This window comes from Musa acuminata, chromosome BXJ1-9, assembly GCF_036884655.1.
Source record: "Musa acuminata AAA Group cultivar baxijiao chromosome BXJ1-9, Cavendish_Baxijiao_AAA, whole genome shotgun sequence".
NCBI classification, from domain to species: Eukaryota; Viridiplantae; Streptophyta; class Magnoliopsida; order Zingiberales; family Musaceae; genus Musa; species Musa acuminata.
Window position 1 is genome coordinate 9,720,345 of NC_088335.1, and position 23,477 is coordinate 9,743,821.

The following is a 23,477-nucleotide window of genomic DNA, read 5'->3' on the forward strand; positions in this document are numbered from 1 at the left end:
CTTCATTTTGCTGCAACACTTACTTCATGTCTCCTTCTCTGTTCCTGAGAAGACTCGTCGGCTGTGGAGTTACCAGGAAGCTCTTCCTCGTGTCGTCTTCCATGGCAGAAACATCTCTCTCACACACGACTCCATGCATCGTCGGTGTCGAGGATTTAAAGTTCAACCATAATTACTGTTGAGCGTTGAATACGATGAATGAATTCGAGATCAAATCATTCACTTCTGGTGCTGGCTATGAAGTTTCCAGGAAGCCACCACTCTCATCAGATGCATTCTAGATCACTCGAGCTAAGAAATCTGCGATCTGGTTTTAGTGCACTATTAAGAGAGGGTACAAATCTATTTGGTCTATTAAAAAAGGGTACAAATCTATTTGGTTGGGATTTATAAGCAATCAAGAAAGTCTTAGATATCTGATTTAGTGTCAACCCATAAGACTAAGATCGAGTGAGTTTTTTTAACGTTGTCTTTCTGATGATAAAGTTAGTAATAAAATAAAGTAAATTTTTTTTGGGGTAAATAATATTTAACCTCGATAACTGTGGTTTGATGGAATTTTTAGTTTATCTAATCAGAATAAATATTTTAAGAAAATAATTTCTGTGTATTTTATATTTAGTCAATGTTTATTGACTGAGGACCTTAGTCTCCTGTTGTTGATTGGATTATCTATTTGTCAAATTCTAATAAGAGGTAGATATTTCTCTCATCATAATTCATACCTAAACTTTTTTGAAAAATTAATTTTATACTATATATGATAATTATGAATTACCATCTGTAATTAGTTATCTCAAGTATACCAGTCCTTATAATTTTAAAAGTTATATTAAAATCCTTATACTTACTAAGTAAAATATTAAGATCCTATTAGAAAAATAATTATATAAGATTAAAAATCAAGAAAGGGAGAGAGATTTTGTTATAACAACAATGTTAAATATTTTATTTTCATAAGTATAAGAATCTCAATATAATTTTTAAAAATATAGAGATCGAAATAATAAATATAACTAATTATATATGATAGTATGTAATTATCTCTAATTATAGAAGTAAATGATGTTAATTATTAAGTCAATTAAACTAAGTATTCCAAATAAAACTCAAAGTATGTTTAGACGACTGTGGTTTGGGCCGATCTTTGAATAAAATGATCTCAGGAGTGTATTCATAAATCAGGAGGTAGCAAATTTAACTGACGTGGCAACATCATGCACCGTAGACTTGTGCAATGATTGGGCCGCCAAATGCCAGAATCCCATTAAATCGCAACAGTATTAGAGGTACGCGAAGACGTCATCCCCCCAAACCTACCAAACGTCGGGCCCCACCAGGCACCCTGTGCCACGTAACTTCTGTGGGTCCCGTGGATGAATATAGCTGGGGATCCAGTATTGAACGGCTGGAATTCACGGAAGATTCGGATCCACGGAATCTGGACCGTGATCACGGTATCGCGGAGCCCAAATCGCCTCTTCGAGGTCGATAAATGGTGGACGGGCACCGAGATTAGAGAGAGAGAGAGAGAGAGAGAGAGAGCCATCCCCCTGCCGATTGTGTGGAGGAGACCTCGACCAGAGGATTGCTGGATCCCGTGTTGTAATCAGAGTTGTCCTTATCGAATCGACTTTCCGATAACCAGGCAAGAGACGGAGATTTAATTTATTGCGGTTTTTAAGGAGTTTTAATCGAAAAGTACGCTTTATTTCGAGATATTCTTCCTCGGGATTTGCTTGTTCTACTTCTGCTCGTTCGAATTTAAGATCTATTGTTCTGTAAAGAGGTAAACAGTAGAAGGCTGCCTCCCTTTCTGTGATTTTGGTTTTCTTGCGGGCTTTCGGTAAGAAAAGTTGTGATTTTGATGATTGTTGATGGCTTTAGATATGAAGGTTCGATTTTTATCGGCCCTGAGTTGGTTTGCTTTCCATCTGTCAGGAAAACTTCGATACGACTCGTTTCGTCTCCATTGGTCGCGATCTGCCTCAGGCGCCGCGGGATTTTTCTTCCTAGAGTATATGGATGTGGCTTTTAACCTTCTATCCCGTTGGCTTTTGGGTGGAAAAGGTCATGAAACTCCCAATCCATCTCTGAGCTCTTCTTCAGATTCCACCGCGGGGTTCAGGGAGCTGGATTCGTTGAAGTTTGTGAGCGGGCCTCGAATCAGATCTAGTCCGAGAAGAATCAGGAGGAAGTGGCATAGCCGGGAGGAACGACGGTTAGATAAGGAGTATGACGTAGTCCTGGTGCCCTCGGATGGAGGATGCATGTCGGGTTCTGAATCCGATGATTCCGATTGGTCGATCGGTTGGTTGGAACCTCACGCCCCTGAGTTCGGGACCGAGAACGATACAGAGCGCAGCTTCGCTGTCTTGGTCCCGTGCTATGGCCGTGGTCGTCGCGAGGTGGTGGACGGCTCCCAGAAGCATGTTATAGGTGCTGTTGATCTCACGGACTACGATTATTCTGGTAAATCGGATCTTGAATCAATTTGTTTGATAGAAATTGTCATTCTAGTGGACATTTTATTGCTTTGCCTCATTACTTGTTATGTCTTAATTCGTTTGATCTCACTATGTGGGTTTTCCTTTTTCATTTCTTTCAGAAGAAGAACTCATTATTTAGCATAATAATCATTTGTTTTCCCACTACAAAAAGATTGCTTGGAGAAGTAACCCAGTTGCACTTGTTGGAACTTAAAATGCTGACCTTATGTCTCTTGAGATTTCTTGGATTAAATGTAGGGAGAATGCTGCCATTAGAAGAATAATGGTCTCTCATGAAAGTATACTACACTTCCAATTCAATAAAACTTTACATGTTGTGCAGCAGTACATCTAACATTTGCTTTGAAGTCTTGTAGTTGTGCGTCGGTGCACGGGTGCATGTTTTCTCTAGCCTTTTGTTGGACGTTCTCAATTCCACTTATAATTTATCTTTTTAATTTGTGTTGTTTGTGTTTTTCTTTTCACCTAGAGATATTTTTTTTCAGAAATAGTTAATGATCTAAGGAAATTCCTGCTGCCATTTTGTCTTCCTTCAAGAAAGGACCTTTTTATTGCCAATTATGCTATTCAAGATTAATCCATTCAATGTTTCCGGTTGCTCAAATAAAAAAAAATAAGGTTGTTTATGTAGCTGACAGTGCATAAGAGTGATTTCCTTTGTTAACCATCTTGACTTCTAATTTAGTCACTGAATGATATCGGTTGTTACTGTCTAGTGGTTTCTATTGGAAAAATGCTTTAATATACTTCTACATGTCATCTCTACTCCATGGATGAGTAAGCAAAATTTTTCTTGCTTAGGTTAGATGATCTATTATGAGTTTCAGTATACTGGTATATACCCTTATTACTGTTCTCATTAAATATCATAGCTTTGACATCTTCGATGAATCTGCATTCTTTTTATCTCATGCCCACTTGCAACCCAAAACTTCTACCATTTTTTATTTGCACTGATTTAAGTACATGAAATTTGCAGTTCTAATCCAGTTTCTCGAACTCATAAATTTTAGCTAGTAAATATTAGCTGAACTGTTAGGATATTAGTTATTTCCTCTGGTTGATTCAGCACGCAAGTTTGGCCACTACCTCTTTCGTTCCTGAAACTCCCAAAAAAAAAAGGTCCTGTTGAATGTAATTTTATGTATCGTTGATCATCTAGTATTTCTTATCTTGAAGAAATAAAATGTGTTTCTTTCAAGTTCAAAGGCATGAGAATGAGCTTAGAGGAGCAGTGGCACTACAAATCATGTTTCTGCCACAACCTTTTTTTAAATATGATGTCTACCTTAATAGAATGATCCTTAGCTTTATGCATTATGATTTATGTTATTTGATTTGAATTTTTGGTAGATATATTTCATATATATTTATGTATCATTTTATTGTTGCAGATAGCAAAAGGTATATCGAAGAGTGGCTTGCAGAACACTTGTCAGCTTGAAACAACTCGCTGAAAGCTTGTCATTGGTGTGTTCCTTGTATTGATGAAGATATGAAGATCATGGGGTGCCTCAGAAAAAAACAAAAAAAAAGATTAAACAAAGCAAGAAAGAAGCTGTTAGGATGTTAAAGCACATAAATTTCTTGTTGGACAAAGCATTCCTTGCAAGATGCAAGCAAGAGTGAAGGAAGCTGCAAAGAGATGCATCCTCGGTGAAGATTCAAATAGACCTGTGAATACTATTCTTTATCTCCTTGTTTTCTGCCTCAGAACGATTTCTCTGGTGCCGGACCGGACAATTGGGTGTAAATACAATTCTTCTGTATATATTGTGTACATATGGTGCTATCCTTTCTCTTTTTTTGCTGTAAATATTAAGGTCAAGGAACGTTAAAACTCCTTGCGGCCTGTAGGTATGGTCCTCAGCTGCAATTGCATTTGCACTGGCAATTGCTGATTAAATAGTATGAATTCTTCATTCATCTCTTTCTGGGCTATGAGATTTACAGTAATCTTTGCATCTTCACTTGTAGGCATAAGATGGTGTAGCACATCATGTTTTCATTTATCACCAGGTTTTGACTTGAGCTGCAACTGCAGTAGATGTTGAGGAACTGTCTCTCATACATGAAGATTTCAGCAGTTGTTTAATATCTTCTTATAGTTCTTTTCTTCCCAGAGCTCTTTTTATTTGACACAGAAATTTTATTTAGTCTCAATATTTGTCAAGAAGCAAAGATTCCAAATTAAGAAACTATTTTGATAGTTTGGATAGAAGTTCAAGAATAAGAAAGCTTTTGTTTGATACAGATGTTTCTTTGATCTCATTTGTTGTCAAGAAGGGTTATCGGGTTGCGTACATTGAATCCGAATCCGATATTACCGTACACAGGTGCTCCCGGCTCACATTGACGAACGACGAGCCATAAAATAACTCTGGGCTGCTTACGGAGGCAGCGGATCCTTTTCGGATGTCCGCTACACCCGAATCCGACTTGCGTGTCGCCTTCATCGGTTCGTGCGCGCCTTCTGCCCCAAATTTAGGGTTCTTAATGCCCAACTCTCCAATTTCCATCGACGAGGCAAGCTTTTTAGTTCCAGTTTGCGAACGTCACGGTCTTTTCTTAGGCGCGGCGTGGGTTCTCTCCGTCTCTGTTCTTACCCTTATCCCTCCGCACTTTCTTCATACAAAATCTTCCTCTTTCTTTGGGGAACAATCGAAAGATTGAATGAAAGAATATTTTAATTTCCGCTACCGCTTTCTTGAATCGTTTGGAGTCGGTGAATCGCAGATGGCAATCGGCATATAAAATGTTGCTGAATTCAATTTATTTTGGTGGTAGGCTTTCCGCTTTGTGTGGTCGAGAACGCAGCACAAGTCCTATAGTTTCGTTGTCCTTTGAAATTGGAGACGATTGTGCGAAGTAGCCACGTTTGGTCTATAGGCGCTTGTTTTTTTCTGTAATTATGTAGTTGCCTATGTTAGGATCGCGTGGTATATACGACGATCTTTTGATAAGCATGCAATGACTTGGATGGACAGTGGTCAGCTATGCACTTGTTCCTTTGTTGTTAACCTCTTCATATCTGAGTGTGACATAATTAGGCTTGATTGGACTAGCAATTAACCTCTTGCTATTGCTTTTTGTATCTGTATCAGCAGATATTTGCAGATCTTGCCAGCCATTCAGCTTTGGATTCTAATTATTGAGAGAACAAATGGTTGGTAAACATATCTCCTTTCTGATTAGTAATCAACTTATATTGCACTCTTCTTTCATGCTTATGATAATTTTGCACCTTAGGAAGTAGTCCAATGAGGAGGATGAGAAAGTAGCAAGATAATTTCTTCATTGTTTTCTCTTTAACCTACAGGTTAAATCATGACTAACCTAGAAGACATTCTTTTTGTTGTTTGAAGTGTTATAAATAAGAGTTAGTGTAGTCAAGCTACCTGTATTTTCTTGGTGCAAGCAACAACTTTTTTGATAATGAACTTTTTAAATACTTTTATCATACTTAGTTATTGCAAATTTTATCATCGTTCAACTTTGATGATAAGTATCGTGTCGTTTGTTAGATAGCTAGAAACATGAAAATCATTTCAAGGATTAGGAGCCTTATAGAAGCAAGATAAATTGCTTCAGAAGGAGCCACGAAATAAGTTTCCTGATAACACTAACATGTGGTTGTCCCTTATGTACAGCATGACACAGCACAACAAATAGCCATGGTTGTTGATACCAGTGATTTAAAAAGGCGCTCGGGCGCTCCCCTAGGCGCTCGGGCGAGGCGAGGCGAGGCCCGAGCGCCTCGCTAACCTCCCAGGCGGCGCGCTTCAAACAGGCGCCGCCTGGGCGCTCGACCGAAGCGCCTGGGCTCGAGCGAGCGCCTGGGTTAACCAAGGCGACCGAACCAGGATTTTAGGTCTGGTTCGGTCCTGGTTCGGTCTCTGATGGTTAGTTGGTTCAATCGAACCAACTAAAACCGACATAAGTGACAACCCAACCCTAACCCTCGCCGCTGCCGCTGCCGCTCCCGATCCCGATCCCGCTGCTCGCCGCTGTCGCTGCTCGCAAACGCTGCCACTGTCGCCGCTCACGCCTCCCGCTGTTTGCCGCTGCTCGCAAACGCTGCCGCTGTCACCGCTCGCGCCTCCCGCTGTCGCCGCTCGTCGCGGCCGCCGCTGCTCGCCACTGCCGCTGCCGCTTCCTCTTTTCTCAGTCAGCAGGCTCAGCACCCCTTTACACTTCCTTTTAACAGTATACGTATACCGTATACTGTTAATATTATTAAGTTTATTTGAAATGATTAATTTTCAATACTGTTAATAGATTAATAATATATTATGATTTTGTATCTTAGATTTTCTTAATTTAATAGCATATTTTATTTAAAATTTTAAATAATTATATTTATTAATTATATTTTATATTTTTATATTTTAGCGCCTCGCTTTGCTCGGGCGAGTGCCTGGGCAAGCGCCTAGCGCCTCGGGCGTTTTTGGACTTTGACGCCTTTTGGTGCCTAGCGTTTTTTAAATCACTGGTTGATACACAAGTGTAAGTGGATACCTCTTTTGGGTGACCACATGTTTCTTTATTGCTTATTGTTGCTGCACTGCTAAGTAACTTGTTATGTTAACTGATGCCAATCAGACATTAACCTTCTGTATTCATTTTTAGGTCATGCTTGTGAAAATCCTGAAAAAAAAATTCTTATTAAATGTTAAGGATTAGATTTGACATGAGCATGTTGATTTCAGAAAGCTTGATGTTTCTTCGGTGAAGCTGGCTTAAACTAATTATTCCTCCTGTTGCTCGTACACAGGCCAGACTTGCAGATTCCTTCTTGGCTGATCTTGATGAGCTATCTGACAATGAAGTCCAATTCGTGAGTTGACATCAATTCTATTAATTGTGCCTGCACTATCTTTCTTACTTGTAACAAATAATTACTATTTATATGGCTTCTTTTCATTGCATTATCATTGAGGCCTCTTTTCGTTGCTTAACTTTGTTTTAGTCACTGCAGCTTACTGTGATATCGGCTCATGTTTTCCATCGACCTTGTCTATTAGGATGATGAGAATATTGATGCAGCTGCTGTGGAAGAAGATGATGAAGGTGACATGCTGGATATTGAAACTCTCAATTATGAGGACCTTGATAGTGTTTCAAAACTGCAAAAGACACAAAGATACAATGATATTATGCAGGTCAGAGTCATTACTCCAGATGCTCTTGATTTCCTTGTTTTTTGGATTAACGATCATAAACTGTGACATCATGTTCCTTGTAGTGAGCCAATATTTATTTATTGGTCTCATAACTTTCCTTCTTTTTCCTGTTTTCAATATGTCTTAAATTTATATTATATACATGATATATTATTCAAGATTGTCCTATCCTATCTGGCCAACACTAGATTTCCTTGGGTAATGCTCATCTTTTTTCCCCTTTGTTTCTTGTATGTTGTGATTTTTCTTACTCGGATATTATCCATGTTTTCAGATTGATCCTTTTTTTTCTTATCCAAATAAGTATTAGAAGATTATTTTAGTGGTGTACATTTCTGGCTTCAGTTTTTTTTATTTTGGAAAACTTATTTTGTTTTTCTTTGGGACATAGTTTTTAACATTTGCTACTGGTGAAATGGACTTTTATATTGAATAGACTTGCATTTTTGTGTCTTAATGAGATTCTCTCCTTTTCCTTTCTTTCTTTGTCAAAAATTGGATGATGCTCTAGAGAAAGGAACAGATATTTCTAGTCATGGGATAGTTTTGGAGGATGATCCTGAGTATCAAGTCATTGTTGACTGCAATTCTTTATCAGTGGATATAAAAAATGAGATCATTATAATTCACAATTTTATCCGTGATAAGTATCGTCTGAAATTTCCTGAGCTTGAGTCCCTTGTTCATCACCAAATTGATTATGCTCGGGTTGTCAAGAAGATTGGAAATGAGATGTATTTAACCCTTGTTGATTTGGAATGTCTGTTACCTTCAGCTATTATTATGGTTGTTTCTGTAACAGCATCAACTACAAGTGGACAGCCTCTTTCAGAAGACAACCTCCAGAAAAGTATTGATGCATGTGATAGAGCCCTTGCTCTTGACCTTGCAAAAAAGAAAGTTCTTTATTTCGTAGAGAGTATAATGGGTTACATTGCGCCAAACCTTTCAGCAATCGTTGGAAGTGCAGTTGCAGCTAAACTTATGGGAACTGCTGGAGGTTTGTTAGCATTAGCAAAAATGCCAGCGCGTAATGTTCAGCTTCTTGGGGCAAAGAAAAAGACTCTTGCTGGGTTTTTGTACTGCAACCTCTCAGTTTCGTGCAGGTTATCTTGAACAGACTGAGATTTTCCAGAGCACCCCCCCTTCGCTTAGAACTCATGCTTGCTGACTATTGGCTGCAAAATCAACCCTAGCAGCAAGGGTTGACTCAACCAGAGGGGATCCTACAGGAAATACTGGAAGAGATTTGCGAGAAGAAATCGGTAAAAGGATTGAAAAGTGGCAAGAACCACCCCGTGCAAAGCAACCAAAATCTCTTCCGGTGCCATATTCAGAGCCCAAAAAGAAGAGAGGTGGTCGTCGGCTGCGGAAAATTAAAGAAAGGTAGCAGTTTCTTACAACAGCACTTGGAAAAGCAACTGATGCCTTTTTTGTTATAACCTTCATAACTAAATACCTTGTATTTTGTGTTTATATTTGACAGATATGCAATAACTGATATGAGGAAGCTGGCCAACAGGATGCAATTCGGAGTGCCTGAAGAGAATTCTTTAGGTGAGTAGGTACTGATTTTTGTATGTGATAATTGTTCTAATCTCTATTTGAGAGTTGTTGAATTATGGTTCAGTTAAGTGAATTTGATTATAGTCTGTAACTTGAGGACAAATATTCAAGTCAAAATGAAGTTTTGGTTACTTCTTATTGGGTTTAGACAAATGCTCACGACTTTGGTTGTGAATAATCAACATACTTTTTAAAGCTTATCGTAATTACTTTATTTTTTGGAATTAAGTGTTATGTGGGAGGTAGATCCATCGGTGGTGAACTATTTGCAGGATGGATCTCAAATGCTATTGAAAATATTTTAGACAGTGTGTTGCAATAGAATAAGATGCAGAATCATCTTTAGTTACATCAGAATCAAGTCAAATTTAGCATAGTTTTAGAGTTTCCAATTCTTTATAGAGGCTTAAGAAGAAATTAAGATATTCTTTTCAAGAGGTGACAATAGTTGGCTTAAAGGATTGGAACTTATATTCTTGGTTGATGATATGTTAGATAATTTACAGCTCAAGTTTTTTTTTTCTTTCAAATGAAAAATTTTAACCTTAAAATAGTATCTACTAATTAATTTGATTTGAAGAATTAGGACATTTATATTACAGTTTTAGATTTTTCTTAGCTGGTTGTTTTAAATTAAAATATAAAAATAATTGTATTGACTCTCAATATCACTTCAATTGGCCTTGGTAGAAATTTATAACATATAATCATTCCTTCTCTTTATAAATTCTTAATTTTAAGCTATAATTTTCTGTTTTATGGTGTTGGGAGTTTTAGAACCATTAACATGCATTCCAGGAAAACTACATTTTAGGTGTAGAATTATCTTCATTTAACAAATTGCAATACTTTGTGAAGTTTAGGGGATTGGTGGCCTATATTCTTGTATTTATATATAAATTATTATTTCCATATACATCTCTGACTGAATTGTAAATATATATTGGATGTTTTTCATTTTAAAGGTGCTCTTTCTTCAAGTGTGGACTTCACCTTTCACATGGCTCACACTGATTATTTGCCCCCCAGTGTTGATTTAAAAACATTAGCTATCCACTCTCTTTGCTCATTCATCCATGATTCTTTTTTATTATTGTTAGGTCATTTTGACAGGTGCAAATTTTATATGATTTAATTGAAAAAAATTAAAGGTTTGTTTCAAAACTCTTCTGTTTTGAATTAAAGCATGATTTGAATAGAGACCTTAAACAGACACATGGACAGTATCATCCTGTTAATTATCTGTTTTCATCATTTTTTTAATGTTTACTAATTAATGGCCCGTGTGAGAACCCTTGCACATGCATCAGATCAGATGGTCAGTATATTTGCAGGAATGGGCAACAAATGTCAAAATTGTGTCCTTCTAGATGCAGTCACTGATTATTTGCTGCTTAGCGCCAGGATCCTAACCATGGCATGAATTATGCTTGGATGCTACTTATTTGCACAACTTGTTTAATGTTAACTTTTTGTAGTGTGAATTATTTTTAGTATTCTTCGTCACACTTTATTAACTTTCATTTACTAATCTTGTGGTCTAGTATTTGGGCCACAGAAAGTTTATTATAATTACTGTTAACACAGATTATACTGCTTATAGTGTATAAAATTATTGTTATTCCTAAATTATTATTTTTTTCAAGGTTCGCAATATCGTACCGTACCGGAGTTTCGACCTGGGCTCGGTACCGGTACGGTACGGTATACCGCTCGGTACACCCAGGTGTACCGAGCGGTATATTCAGGCGTGCCGAGCATTATAGCACTGTAGCAGTGCTACAGTACTACAGTACTACAGTATTGCTACAGTGTCGGAACGATAACATATGGTCCGCGTACTGGAAGTCTGGCGGACCGGTACGTACCGCCCATACCGGGCGGTACGGATCGGTACTGCAAACCATGATTTTTTCACCATCTGTATGATATGCTTACAAATATTAGTTGAAAAGAATAAATCACTATATGAGGAGGTTGATTGTCAGACTTTGAACATTGAAGTACCTTCTTGGTTGTGATCGACTTTGTCCTTTCGGCAGATTATTTTCTGAATGATTAGTCTAACTACATCACTTTTTTATTTATGTTTTTATCTATCTTTTATTAGGTGATGGCTTGGGTGAAGGGTATGGTATGCTCGGTCAGGCAGGAAGTGGAAAGTTGCGTGTGTCTATTGGGCAGAGCAAGCTTGCTACAAAAGCTGCAAAAAGGTCATCCACTTCATCCTTTGGTCACATTTTGTCCTCTAAATTAACCTGAACTCCACAATATGCTCATTGAAAGCTTTAACTGATTGAATAAGTGTCTCAAATTTTTTGGCTCCTTTTTTTAAAGGTGCCATAAAGTATATGTAGGTAAATGGTGTACCTAATGATGATCAAAAAGTTTTATTGCTGACTTGAATGTAATAGGTTCAAGGAGAAACACTTTGGAAGCAGTGGGGCAGCTTCAGGATTGACATCATCTGACATTTACACCCGTACAAGTGAGTATATATGCAACATAAATTGGTTTAAGTTATTTACTATTTTTATCTCATCCATGTCACAGTTTCGTGGTAGCTATTAGGTACCCAATGCAGTGATTTAAAAAGGAACTCGGGCGCTCGCCTAGGCACTTGGGCGAGGCGAGGCCCGAGTGCCTCGTTTAAGGTTCAAGCGGTGCGCTTCAAAGAGGCGCTGCTTGGGCACTCGCTCGAGACCAGTCGTCGTGCGCTTCGGGCGAGCCCGGTTCTATTAAGCGAACCAAACCATACTTTTAAATCTGGTTTGGTTAAATAATGTAGTTTCTTACCTCAAAAGCCACCCTTCACGCCCGCGCGACCCCGAGCAACCCTAGCACTGCTTTTACCTCTGCCGTCGATGCTTTCTGTCGTTGCCTCTACCGCAGACACAGTAGATCGAGCCTTCCTTTGTCACCGACAGATGAGACTGACGACCCCCATAGCTTCCTTCTGCTGTTGCTCCATGTGCAGTTCCTTCCACTGTCGAGGGAGTGGATTGCAGGTTCCTTCGCCACCGACGGACCCCCTCTGGAGCTTTCGTCGTTGCCATTGCTGCTGTCTGTAGCTTTTACCGTTGTCGCCGTTGTTGTTTGCAGCTTCCACCGTTGCCACTGCTGCTGTCTGTAGCTTTCGCCACTGTCACTATTGTTGTCCGTAGCTTCCATCGCTACCACTATTACTATCCGCAGCTTTCGCGGCTACCACTGTTGCTGTTTGCAGCTTCCGCTGCTGTCGTTCGCAGCGTTGCTGCAACAATGTTAAACTAATCCTTTATTATTGTTAACTTTTTTCCTCCCCTTTAACTACTGTTAACAGTAAGTAATATGCTGTCAAGTGTTAACAGTATATTTTTTAATTTAATACTATATTTTTATTTAAATAATTATATTATATTATATTATATATTTTTTATATTTAAATATTTCAGAGTACCTCGCTTCGCTCGGGCAAGCGCCTAGTGCCTCGGGCATTTTGGGACCTTGGCTCATGATGCTTTTTAAATCACTTACCTAATGCAACCTTTCACCCAATTAATTGGGATATTATGACTTTGTTATTGTTGTAGTTGTTGTACCATCTTGAAGAGTATGTTGGTTTATTACATAGTGATGCAACTCCAAATTCTAGGACTTGTAGGTATCATGCAACATTTCATGGAAAAGAAAAACTTTCCTCCCTATTAGTTAATTCAACTTGGTGGGTGAGTTTAAGTTGGATTTCTTTTATTGGGGGTATAATGTCTAAAATGGGGAAGGTTTACATTGGGGTTTGCAACTTAATCATAAAGACCAAACTACAAAAGATAAAGCTAGTATAGGTCAAAAAAAGTTACCTTCTTTAGATAAAGAATGATGAAGCTTTTAAGTTAATGCATGCTTAGTCTCATGTTTAGCTTCAGAACAGGTCATGTGCTTTTACTTAAAATATTTAGCTAAATACAAAAAAAATGAAGTACAGTTCTTGTGCTTATACTTAAAGTTGTTTTAGATGAAATGCATATGGAGAAAATAGAAATAAAAAAAATAGTTATTGTCCATATTTCTGAAAGTTGTCAATCCCATAGTGCTGCACTCTGCTCTGTTCTTTTCTGGCCTACAATTAAAACCAATTAGGGATTTCTGTGATTTGTAAAATAATAATCACATTCATTCATGTAGCAGATCATATCATGATATGTTTAAGGAGTGGGTTGGATTCAGTTACAGTTGAAGCAGAGCCTTTTAAATTGATTCAGTTACATAGACCTGCAAGATAAGTTATGAAATTGATTGAAATTCTCAGTTTCAGTGGAAGCTTCAGAGATCTGCAAGGATGGAAAACATGAGATACTCTGTTAATGGTGGTAAATCAATACTTCAATATAAGTGCCATGAATAGGCTATCAAAGAGCCAATCTGTGTATACAAAATAGTGTTGCTTATGTTATAAAAGCATTGAATATTATACTACTATGATCATGTGTCTTCACATTCTAGTCTTTCTGTAAATAATGCATTTAGTTGCTAGATCATTTTCATTCAATCTATTAGGGAAGATGGTTGTCTTTTATGTGTCATCACTTGGGGTCAAATTATTGTGATCCTGAGATTTGATGGTTCTTCTGTTGATCTTGCGTGTACCCCTAGATTGGACACCAAGTCACCACCAACTGAGAACCGGTTGTGACAAAAAAATATAAAGCTAAAGGTGGTGACGACCTTTGTGCCACTGACTTGAAATTCTGGTTAATGTTAAAAAGCCTGTGGCTTGACATGAAACAGCAATAGTCCATTACCTTAAGTTGACAGTGTTCAGAATTTTCTTTGCATGTCTTAATCTATGCAAGCTTCGTCTATGTCTGCGCTCGTGAAATTTTTTGTGCATATCAGATGATATAGAGTTCTTGCTGTGATGTATAGTGACTGTAGTCAGATGAAACTTATTTGTGCTGTTGGCCATTTTTTATTCTGCAAGTTATGATCTGAGAGACATGATGTGGTTTTCTGATTTGGCCATCTGGTACTTCCGAATTTGATCATCTCATAAATTGTATGCTTATTTCTGATTACATGTTGTTAGAACAACAATTCTCAGCATGAATTAAATTGATGCTGAGCTTGTGTGTTCATCAGGGAATAGAACTTACAAATCCACAAGCTTATGGGACCCAGCTCGGCAGCGGAACACAAAGCATCTACTTCTCTGAGACAGGGACATTTTCGAAGATCAAGAGGATGTAATTTTAGGTCAGTGTACATACTTGGAATTCTCTCTCTTTTATTATCTCAAGTTGGACTTGTGGTATTTGCTGCCAGTTTAATGTGCTTTGAAAGTGTTATAACCAAAGATATGCATTTCATGTATCTGCAAGTTATATATAGTTCATCAATCTATCAACCAGGCCAATTTTTACTTGCTGAATTGAGCTTTGAGTTGATCTGTCATGTGGATGACCTCTTAATTTAGAATTCCTGATCTCCAACAGGGTTCTTGTATAGATCTGGGAGTTGTGCGGCAGGCTGCACTTAGACTTCGCCTCCCACGCAGAGCCCCCAAGAAGTTTTGTGGCAGCTAACCTGCAATATGTGTGGGCATCTGTTCTTTACTGTCCCAGTATCAGACCGAACACAATTGTGCAAGCAGGAATTCACCGGCATGGATGATCACCACCCTAACTTCTTCAGTCCATTTCATCTATTCTTGGTCATAGTCCACTGACATGGCTTTTAGATTAGAGTATAACAGCACTCTTCCCTTTGAAAAAAAATTCTACCTGTTTCTATTCAGGAGTACGAAACACATATGAAACATTGAGTCCTCAAAGAGGAGCGTGCCGGCAACGTGAATACGATAACTTGGGGATTACACCAAAGTTCTCTTGATTTTTATCCCCCCCTTTTTAAATAGGTCTGATGGAAAACATTTCTGGGCTAAAATGTATTTGTAAATTACTTTGGGATTACAACTCAACCATTAACATTCTTCTTGGGTGATTTATGTTTCATTCATTTGATGCTACAGAACTCGCTGTGGCTAATGTCATCAGCTCTACCTTCTTATGTTGGTAACGGTGTTTGATGTATAACCATCGTGTCATTGTGTTAGTTATAAAAGAAAAATGTGTTAATTATAGAAAATTTGTTGGTTGAAGTTTCAGATTTTTGTTCTTCGGTAAGTGAATTCTTTATTGGATGAAATTTCATATCGACTCAGAAAATTTGCACATATTTATATAATATATATCTATATACAAGTATAGGTTGTGATGTCTATTTGAGACCATACTGGATTGCAGCTCCTCTAAAAACAAAGCTGAAATCCCTGCACCAACTGTTGAAACAAAGGGACTACATTGCTCCCAAATCACGAGCAGAGAAGAAAGAAAGAATCGTCCTAAGAGATCAAACACTGTCATTGTGCATCAATGACGCCCATCATAATGAGGTCTTCCTGGTCGTGGAGATGGTGTATGTGATTGAGCAGCGATCTCGCCTTCTTGCCGGCCTGAGGAGAGCCTTCTGTGACAAGGGAGTACAACGAGGGCATCAGCACCGGGATCTGTTCGAGTAAACTGACCACCTTTGCTCCACCATTGTTGCAGAGAGACAGTAGAGCAGAGACGCAGTTCTCCCTCCCCGACCGAGACGTCGATGACCGAAGGAATGCCACCAGATGAGGCACAGCAGACGACTCCAGGATCGCCGTCGTCCCGTCATGCCCCTCCGCGATCTTCGCAAGCACTGCGACTGCGTCGTTGACGAGATCCGCTCTGTCGCTCGACAGAATGCTTGTGAGAGCCGGAATCGCCCCTGCTGCCAGGATCTTGCGCAGGTTATCGGGACACGGCAGCAGCCCGTAGAGTGTGACGATGGCGTTCTTCCTCCCCCGGTAAGTTCCTTCTCTTAAAAGCTCCACCAGTGTCGGAATCGCCTCTGCCATCCGCCCTATCTCTGTCCGGTACACCTCGTCTGATGAGAGGTAGAAGAGGATGGCCGCCGCATTCTGCTGGGCCTCGACCCTGAGTGCTACCCTGATGACGTCCACGATGAGGCCGAGGCCGCCAGCCTCGACGATGGCCTTGCCGCCGCTTGGGTGCTTCGAGAGGCTCATCAAAGCAGCTACTGCGTTGTCCTGGATCGAAGGATCTGATGAGGAGAAGTGGTAGAGAAGCCATGGGACCGAGCCAGCTTCCACCAAGCAAGCCCTGTTAAAGATGTTCGATTTGGACAGCTTCCTGATCTCGTGAGCCGCCTTGTTCTTCTCCTGGTTCGTCCCGACCGCTAGCTTGTGAACTAGGAAGGCAGCCACCATTCTCGTTGCTCCTGCTGCCGCCGCGCTGAGAGGCGTCGCGGTCCTCGTCAGGTCTCGCTTGGACTTGCCATTTGGCTCAGGAATGGGTACCTTCGTCTCGTGGCAGAACTGTTCCATGAGGTTCCTTATGGCGGAATTGGGAACCAGACTGTTGTTGGCCAGCTTCTCGCCGGTCACTGGGCAGGTGAGGCACCCAGATTTGAGCCACTTCGAAATGGAGGCTCGGTCGTAGGTCTGCCCCGTGGCTATCGTCACAGGGTCCGTCATGAGCTCGAGAGAGATCGGGCACCGGAGATGATCCAGGTTGACATGACTCACGGCTTTTGCTCGGGCCTTCGATTGCTTCTCGCTGCTCTTCTCGTCGTCCACGGCATCGAACAGCACCACTCGGCAGTATACCATGAACGCCATTAAGCTGCCGAGTAGGGCTGCCTCTTCCTTGTCGTCATCGTCGTCAAGGCTCGCTAAGAAGAGCTCTTCCAGGAACGCGATCTCTTCGCTGCAATAGTTCCAGCTTCGAATGCGCAAGTGATCCAAGATCCATCGGAGATCGATCCGATTGGGAGCAATGCCGTTCTTGAACTGGCCAAGTGTCGACCACATGCTCCTCATAGCCATAGCATCGGCTGGCTCGGTCCCGACCGTCGCCCTCCACGCCTGCTCCCGGACGAGCCGAACCAACTCCTTGAGTTCCGGGGCGGCGTCGATGGAAGCCAGAGGGAGGACATCGAGTGCGGTGGATATCGACCGAACGAGCATCTGAAACTCGTTCGACACCATCTCCGATCGCATCAACACCCACAGCCGGGCGCCCGGCCTGGCGCAATCCTGGAGTAGGTGCCGAAGCTTCTGGAGCGCGACGTGGAGCTCTGAGAAGCCGACGGCGGCGGAGGCCGGGAGGGCCGACCCTCGGCCCCGGACGTCGGCCAGGAACTCGAGGATGGCCCCGACCTGACGGATCGCCTCGCGGGCGCTGCGCCGGTGGATCGGGAAGGGGTTCGACCGAAGGGCGAGGATCTCGTCGGCGAGGGCGACGAGGGCGCAGAGGAGGGCGGCCGGGGAGACGTCGCCGCCAGGCTGCACCGCTGGAAGCGTCAAGAACTTCCGGCTGTCGGAAGGATGTGGCATCGCGAATGGAGACGAAGGCACAAACAGATGAAACAGCGAGATTTGGCTTGAGTGACAATCTATCACCTGATGCTTGTTCTCCTACCGGTCTCCATTTATGGAGCGCACGCAACAGAGGCGGCCCGTGGCAGGACACGTGTCGAAGTAGCAAGTGGGAGCATCCGCCTCGTGGATTGAGCCGGGTTGGCGTACGGAAGGCAGGTGTCGGCTGATTCGAGGATGGTGGGCGGGATCGGGTCCAACGGGCCGCCGAGGACACGTGGCGGACGATCTGGTCGAGGCTCCTAATGTATTGTGAGTCAAAGGGCCGACTCTTGCGGCCGACATCAGCGGAGCCACGCTGTTGATCCAACTGCCAACAGATCACTGCAAAACGTTATCCTCGTCGTACGCGTTGACCGTCCAATGGTAAGGGAAGCTGTTTCGTGTGGGTAGAAGATATTAGATCAAGAAGGTTGAGATTGGCGCTAATGTCGTTGATAACTACAAGGGCTTAAAACAAGGGTTAAGTGGGGCACGTGGCACGCGGAGAGTGGGGCAGAGCAGTATACGTGTGAATGTTAACTAGAAGTGGCAGATAGCGAGGAAATGACCGAGTCAGACGCCAACATAAGCGTCAAATTAGAAGTGCGTGTGGGCCGCTTAATAGAAATGTGGCTCATGGAGATGTCAATCAGGTGCAGGAAAACCTCATGATTGAGGCCGCCCGGTGATGTCTTAGCGTGTCAATATTCTACGGTGAGAGAGACTCGAGCACTCATGAATCGTCTTAGCGTCTCTCTCACCGTGGTAAGTCCAATACGTGAGGTTTCTGTCAATTCAAGAGTTAGATGCATTAATGTGTGTACACAGAGAACTTGGATGACGGAGATCGCAAAAGAACAATCTTAGAAATGTAATCAACAGTTGTTCAACTGCGGCTTCGACTTGTCTCAGAGAATTGCGACTGGGGTGTTCGACACAATGACCTCAGAAGTAAGAAGAGTCTAAGACTGCGTGCCGGCCATGGATGGTTGCTGCAGCATCAGGTCACCCACATGGATTGTGCTTGCTGTCTTCGTTCAGGTGCTATTAATTTCTCCCATTTATGAAGCACATCGCCCCTTCCCTTCGTCCAAGGGAATGCAGGGAACAGGCATTTGGTCGGCCAGTTTATTATATTGCATCCGTATGATGCTGTCAAATTGGCAGAAAACAGATGTCAAAAATCAACTATAAGATTAAATATATAAGAGAGAGAGAGAGAGAGATGAGGCTCAACAACCCATAAAAAATCAACTATAAGATGCTTTTGGATCTAACACAGTTACCTACTGACATAGACATCATATTGATATTAGTGATGATAGACAAATCCTCATTAGGGGAACTTGCTTCATGGAAAATGCAGAGGCTTTTTTCTTTGGATGCTCAATCATCATCAGATGCTTGACTTAAGAAACCAAGGTAGAATTTGATGGGCTTTCTTTAGAACTCATTTGGATGTGTATAAAATCTTGTTGAAGGACTGAAGATGTGACCAGAGGGCAGTTCTGTAGCCTTGCCTTTGAGAAAGGAGTAACACATTTTGAGTTTCATACCAAATCAAGTCGTCTCAAACTCATCAATTGGAGTTGATCAAAATTGACCATAAGATATATTAAGTGCTTTATTCAACAACACATTTCAGCTTGATTTTTGAATGTTCAATTGGAGATGAGACCAAATAATCATCACGAGGAAACATATAATTTGACTGAACTGGCCCAAAGATCTCATCTTGTGCTGTCTTCACTCAGTCGAAGAAAAGCCAAATGTTGCATTGGGATTAGAATTGCACATAAATATACTTCCACGTAGTTATCAATAACAGAGATTACACAATACCTTAACATTCACTTCTAGCTTATATCAAATATAAAAAAAATCAGATAATATGGTCTTGTTCAGTACCAAGCTTCAGAATTTTAGCTTTTAAAGGTCACGGACTATTGACAACTAAGTGAAATGAGTTTCATTTAATTGGATATTTACTATTTCATAAATTTTCAAATCGCATTATTCAAACAAAATACATCGCATCTCATAACACTCTTTGGAGAGAGAAGCTCTACTAATAGGTAATCTTTAAATCTCTTAGGATACCCTATTTTCTTTGTTTGTTCTTTCTGATTCTTCTATCATCTTTTTTTTACATTTCACTTTTTTCTTTTTCAATAGTAGTTACTTTTTCTCTTCACCCATATTTCTTAGTTCCCTAAGTTATTCGTTCATCTCCTAATTAAAGGTTTTTGCGTAGTCAACTCTCTTAGAGTAGGTAAACCTTTTTAAAAAGACAAAAGAGTCATGAGAGAGACTAATCGATATTGCTCTATGTGATCAGTTTGGATGAATCTAACAACAATATGTATTTAGGGTTGAGCTAGATTTCAAGGATGTGACCCAATCTTATGAGGAATAGTGAACAATCCTTTATGATAAATTTCTAGGCAGGACATCCTTTTTATAACTTCTGAAATTCTCTCGCTAAAATTTATGGTCTAATCGTTAGTTGTACCATTCATTGATATGGGTAACAGATTCTTCTCTATATTGTTGAGGAGATGAACTATGTCCCATTCGATAGTCCCTAGTTCCTTAGAGGGCGACCCTGTACTCTTATATCTTACAACCTAACTTTCAGTCTTTGTTGGACATGATCGACATATTTATCACCTAATTATAGCTTCCTAGCCTCCGTCTCGAACTCCTTCAACTCAACTTTCTCTTCCAAACAACTTCCTAGATAAGTAAATTTCTCAAGGTCGACCAATCCACCCTTTCACACTCTAGAGGTAAGTTTATTTGAATATGTCTTATGCTTATTTGACCCTCATAGTACTACAACATATATGGATTTATATAGGTAGCACCTAGCTATTCCAACCTGTTACATATGAGAATCTCTCTGATATATATTTCAAATACGGTAAGGTTGGCTAATCCACTTCGAGTTGTGAGCTTCTGCTTCCCTAGCCTCCTCATCCATCTCTTATTAAATCTAAGATTTCTCATTAGTGGAACGAGGAAGAGGATGACTCACTTCATGAGCCATGGTTCTAGGTCAAGAGAAAACTCAAACCTAAATCAATCAAACCTAACCTAGTTAGCCAAGACAAAGGTAAACATGTTGCATAGGATCACCTCTCACCTGTCTCACTTGAATACTTTGGGTCTAATGCAACTCAGGTTCTCTAATATGGTGCCTACCCAAGGTCCAAGGCCGAGTACAAATGAGGTTTCTTTTTTGAGGCAACCCATTAATTGTCCTAGTCATTTGGCTCCCTCATCTAACCCATCCCTATCGAGATCTATCTCTTTCTTCGATCGATGAGCCAAAGTACTGTTTATCATCATTCTCTCGTAGTTTACCCAAAGAATAAAAGACCAGTCATGACACAATAACCCCAACTCTTCTCCCCAAGGAAAACTTCCCTTCGATTCTCCTTTTTAACTCTTTTATTTCATTGGATTCCCTCTAACACTCATACTATCTTTACCCCTCTATCCCCCTCCGGGAGAACTTCTAATGCATAGCTTAGGTGATCGTGTCAAAAGCCTCTAGTTCTCGTCCTTTCTCTGCCACTGCTTCGTTAGTGTTGGATGTCATAGTGGACAAGATGATGACTGCATTTCAGAAGGCAACTGAGCAGGGTGCAATGGGAGAAGATGATTTTCTAGAAAGCGAGATGGAAGGGGAATGCGTCACCTCCTCTACACACAAATCCAACAAAGTTTGACAATAGCTTTTTCAGGAAAGTCTCAGTCATTATCTTCTCTATATTAAGCATCATAGCAAAAAGAAAAGGGTTGCTCTGCTTAAAAATTTAGATTTAATGTAATTTGATGCCATCTCTTCTAACTTCCCTCTTCCTAAAGTTTTCTCATAAATATGCTTTCACAGAACTGTAAAGAGGCTCTAAAAGGATTATAAAATTATTGTCTAGCTTAATTCATACTCGTAAGCTTAATATGATAGTTTTGATGAAAATATATTTGTAGGAGGATGAGGCTAAGACATTTATTAGGAAGATAGGAAAGAATTGAAAAAGGGAATTCTCATCAATGGATGGTAGATCTAATGGAATCGACGTCATGTGAAAAGTAGAGAAATATAAGATTGCTTTAGCAAGTAATAAGTTTTAGAATCTTAATCTTATTATCTATTGAAGGTTGACTTTTGTTTATAGTATACGTTAGCACTATCCCTTCTTTAAATAAGGCTTTATAAGATAAATATTTCTTTATTAATCTTTTATCGAATATTCTTTGGTGTTTATTCGGTAACCTAAACACGATCTCCTCTTCAGAGGACAAAGTGGGAGGTCGTTTGTTTTTTCTTACTAATTTTATTCTTATCTTTAAAGAGTTTTTTTTTCGATCAAGTTTAATTGACCTAAGATTTTTTTAAAAAATCATTTCACATGGTGAAATAAGCGTTTTGGTAAGGATTGTATTATTACTCATTTAAATTAGATTCTAGTTAATTTTTCTTAACTTTTTTTTATCTAATAAATATATTGTTATCCATTTTCTAATAATTCATTTTGATCACTCCTCTATCTTAACTAAAGTGGATACTCAACCTCCAATCTTTAAGACCTCATATCATTTTTGTTTTGAGAATTTTTAATTGAAGTATCCCAAGGTCCATAGCATAGTTAATTAATCCTTTACCTAACTTGATCTATATCCTTTAAACCCCATGATTATCTTTCACTAGTGGCTTTAGTCCTTAGCTCCTTATCTAAATAAAAAAATTTTACTGGCTTGAATCTTGAATATAATATAAAAGAAAATATTGTGGAGCTCTCTGGTCATTTTACTAACTAAGAGTATATCCAGCTTTAATCCCCTTATAACAGGGCTATTATTCTTAATAGATAACTCAACTTTAAGTGAACTCAGAGCAAAATATAATGGCTGGAGCATGGAGATAAAAATACTAAATTCTTTTCATAGAATGACCTCCTTTAGACGTAATAAGAATAGAATCCTCTACATCAAAGGGGAGGATGACTTTGTTTCTAGCACCCTCGATAAGATCTTTAATATCTTTTTCATTTGATATTCTAATTTTTAGGGCTATGTTGGATCCCCTATATCTCTAAGCTAGTTCCTATTTCCTCCCCTTCCCACTATTCTATCTTCAACCCATTCCATGCTATGTAGCATTTTTATGCTCTTAGAAATTGAGACTACCCTTTCCTAAATAGGCTTTGACAAGAGCTCGGGCCTAATGAATTTAATATTAAATATTTTTAAGCTTTCTAGGATACTCTTAATAAGCATATTAATAGATCTTTTTCCTTCTTTCAAACCTCCAATTCCTTCCCACTTAACTAGGGTAGACTTGGTTGATATTTATTCTCAAAAGGAAGAACCCCCTCACCATGCTTAAATTCTCCTTCCTTCATCATGATAGTTGCGGGTTACTCTACTTATGAATTCAATTTGATTTATAATCCTTCATCTCCATTATTAATGGCTCCGAAGAAATCCCTTATTACTTTAAAACTATTATCTCGAATATCAAGTTTTTTATAACTACTTTTTAATTTTTAATCATTAATTTTATATCAAGAATCTCTAATTACCCAACTCCCAACTCACCAATTAGCTTTTTTTTAGGTAGAACCTTTGGATGCTCCCTTTTTTTTTTTTTAACAAAATGATCTAAGCATCTCCTCTACCTCACTTACTATATTTTTCTGATTTAAATGAAAATTACTTTTATAAAAAATAGACCATTCACATGGAGCTAACATGGAACTA

General features: G+C 39.7%; 2 protein-coding genes and 1 pseudogene across 3 annotated transcripts; 2 read left to right on the forward strand and 1 right to left on the reverse strand.

The window, feature by feature from the left end:
• Window positions 1-1,492: 1,492 nt before the first annotated feature.
• On the forward strand, window positions 1,493-4,436 carry LOC135593107 (uncharacterized). 2 transcript variants are annotated; one of them, XM_065082928.1, is made up of 3 exons: window positions 1,493-1,648; window positions 1,942-2,472; window positions 3,905-4,436. In XM_065082928.1, the coding sequence occupies exons 2-3, from the start codon at window positions 2,022-2,024 to the stop codon at window positions 3,952-3,954; spliced, it is 501 nt and encodes a 166-aa protein (XP_064939000.1). In that variant the 5' UTR covers window positions 1,493-1,648; window positions 1,942-2,021; the 3' UTR covers window positions 3,955-4,436. The 2 variants fall into 2 exon arrangements, with proteins under 2 accessions (XP_064939000.1, XP_064939001.1); XM_065082929.1 differs by lacking the exon at window positions 1,493-1,648 and adding an exon at window positions 1,665-1,846.
• A 544-nt stretch (window positions 4,437-4,980) lies between these two features.
• On the forward strand, window positions 4,981-15,401 carry LOC135593109 (U4/U6 small nuclear ribonucleoprotein Prp31 homolog; annotated as a pseudogene).
• A 255-nt stretch (window positions 15,402-15,656) lies between these two features.
• Window positions 15,657-17,684, reverse strand: LOC135594529 (U-box domain-containing protein 19-like). The gene has a single exon (XM_065084897.1). It carries the CDS (start codon window positions 17,682-17,684, stop codon window positions 15,657-15,659), a length of 2,028 nt encoding a protein of 675 aa, XP_064940969.1.
• Between the last annotated feature and the right edge of the window lie 5,793 nt (window positions 17,685-23,477).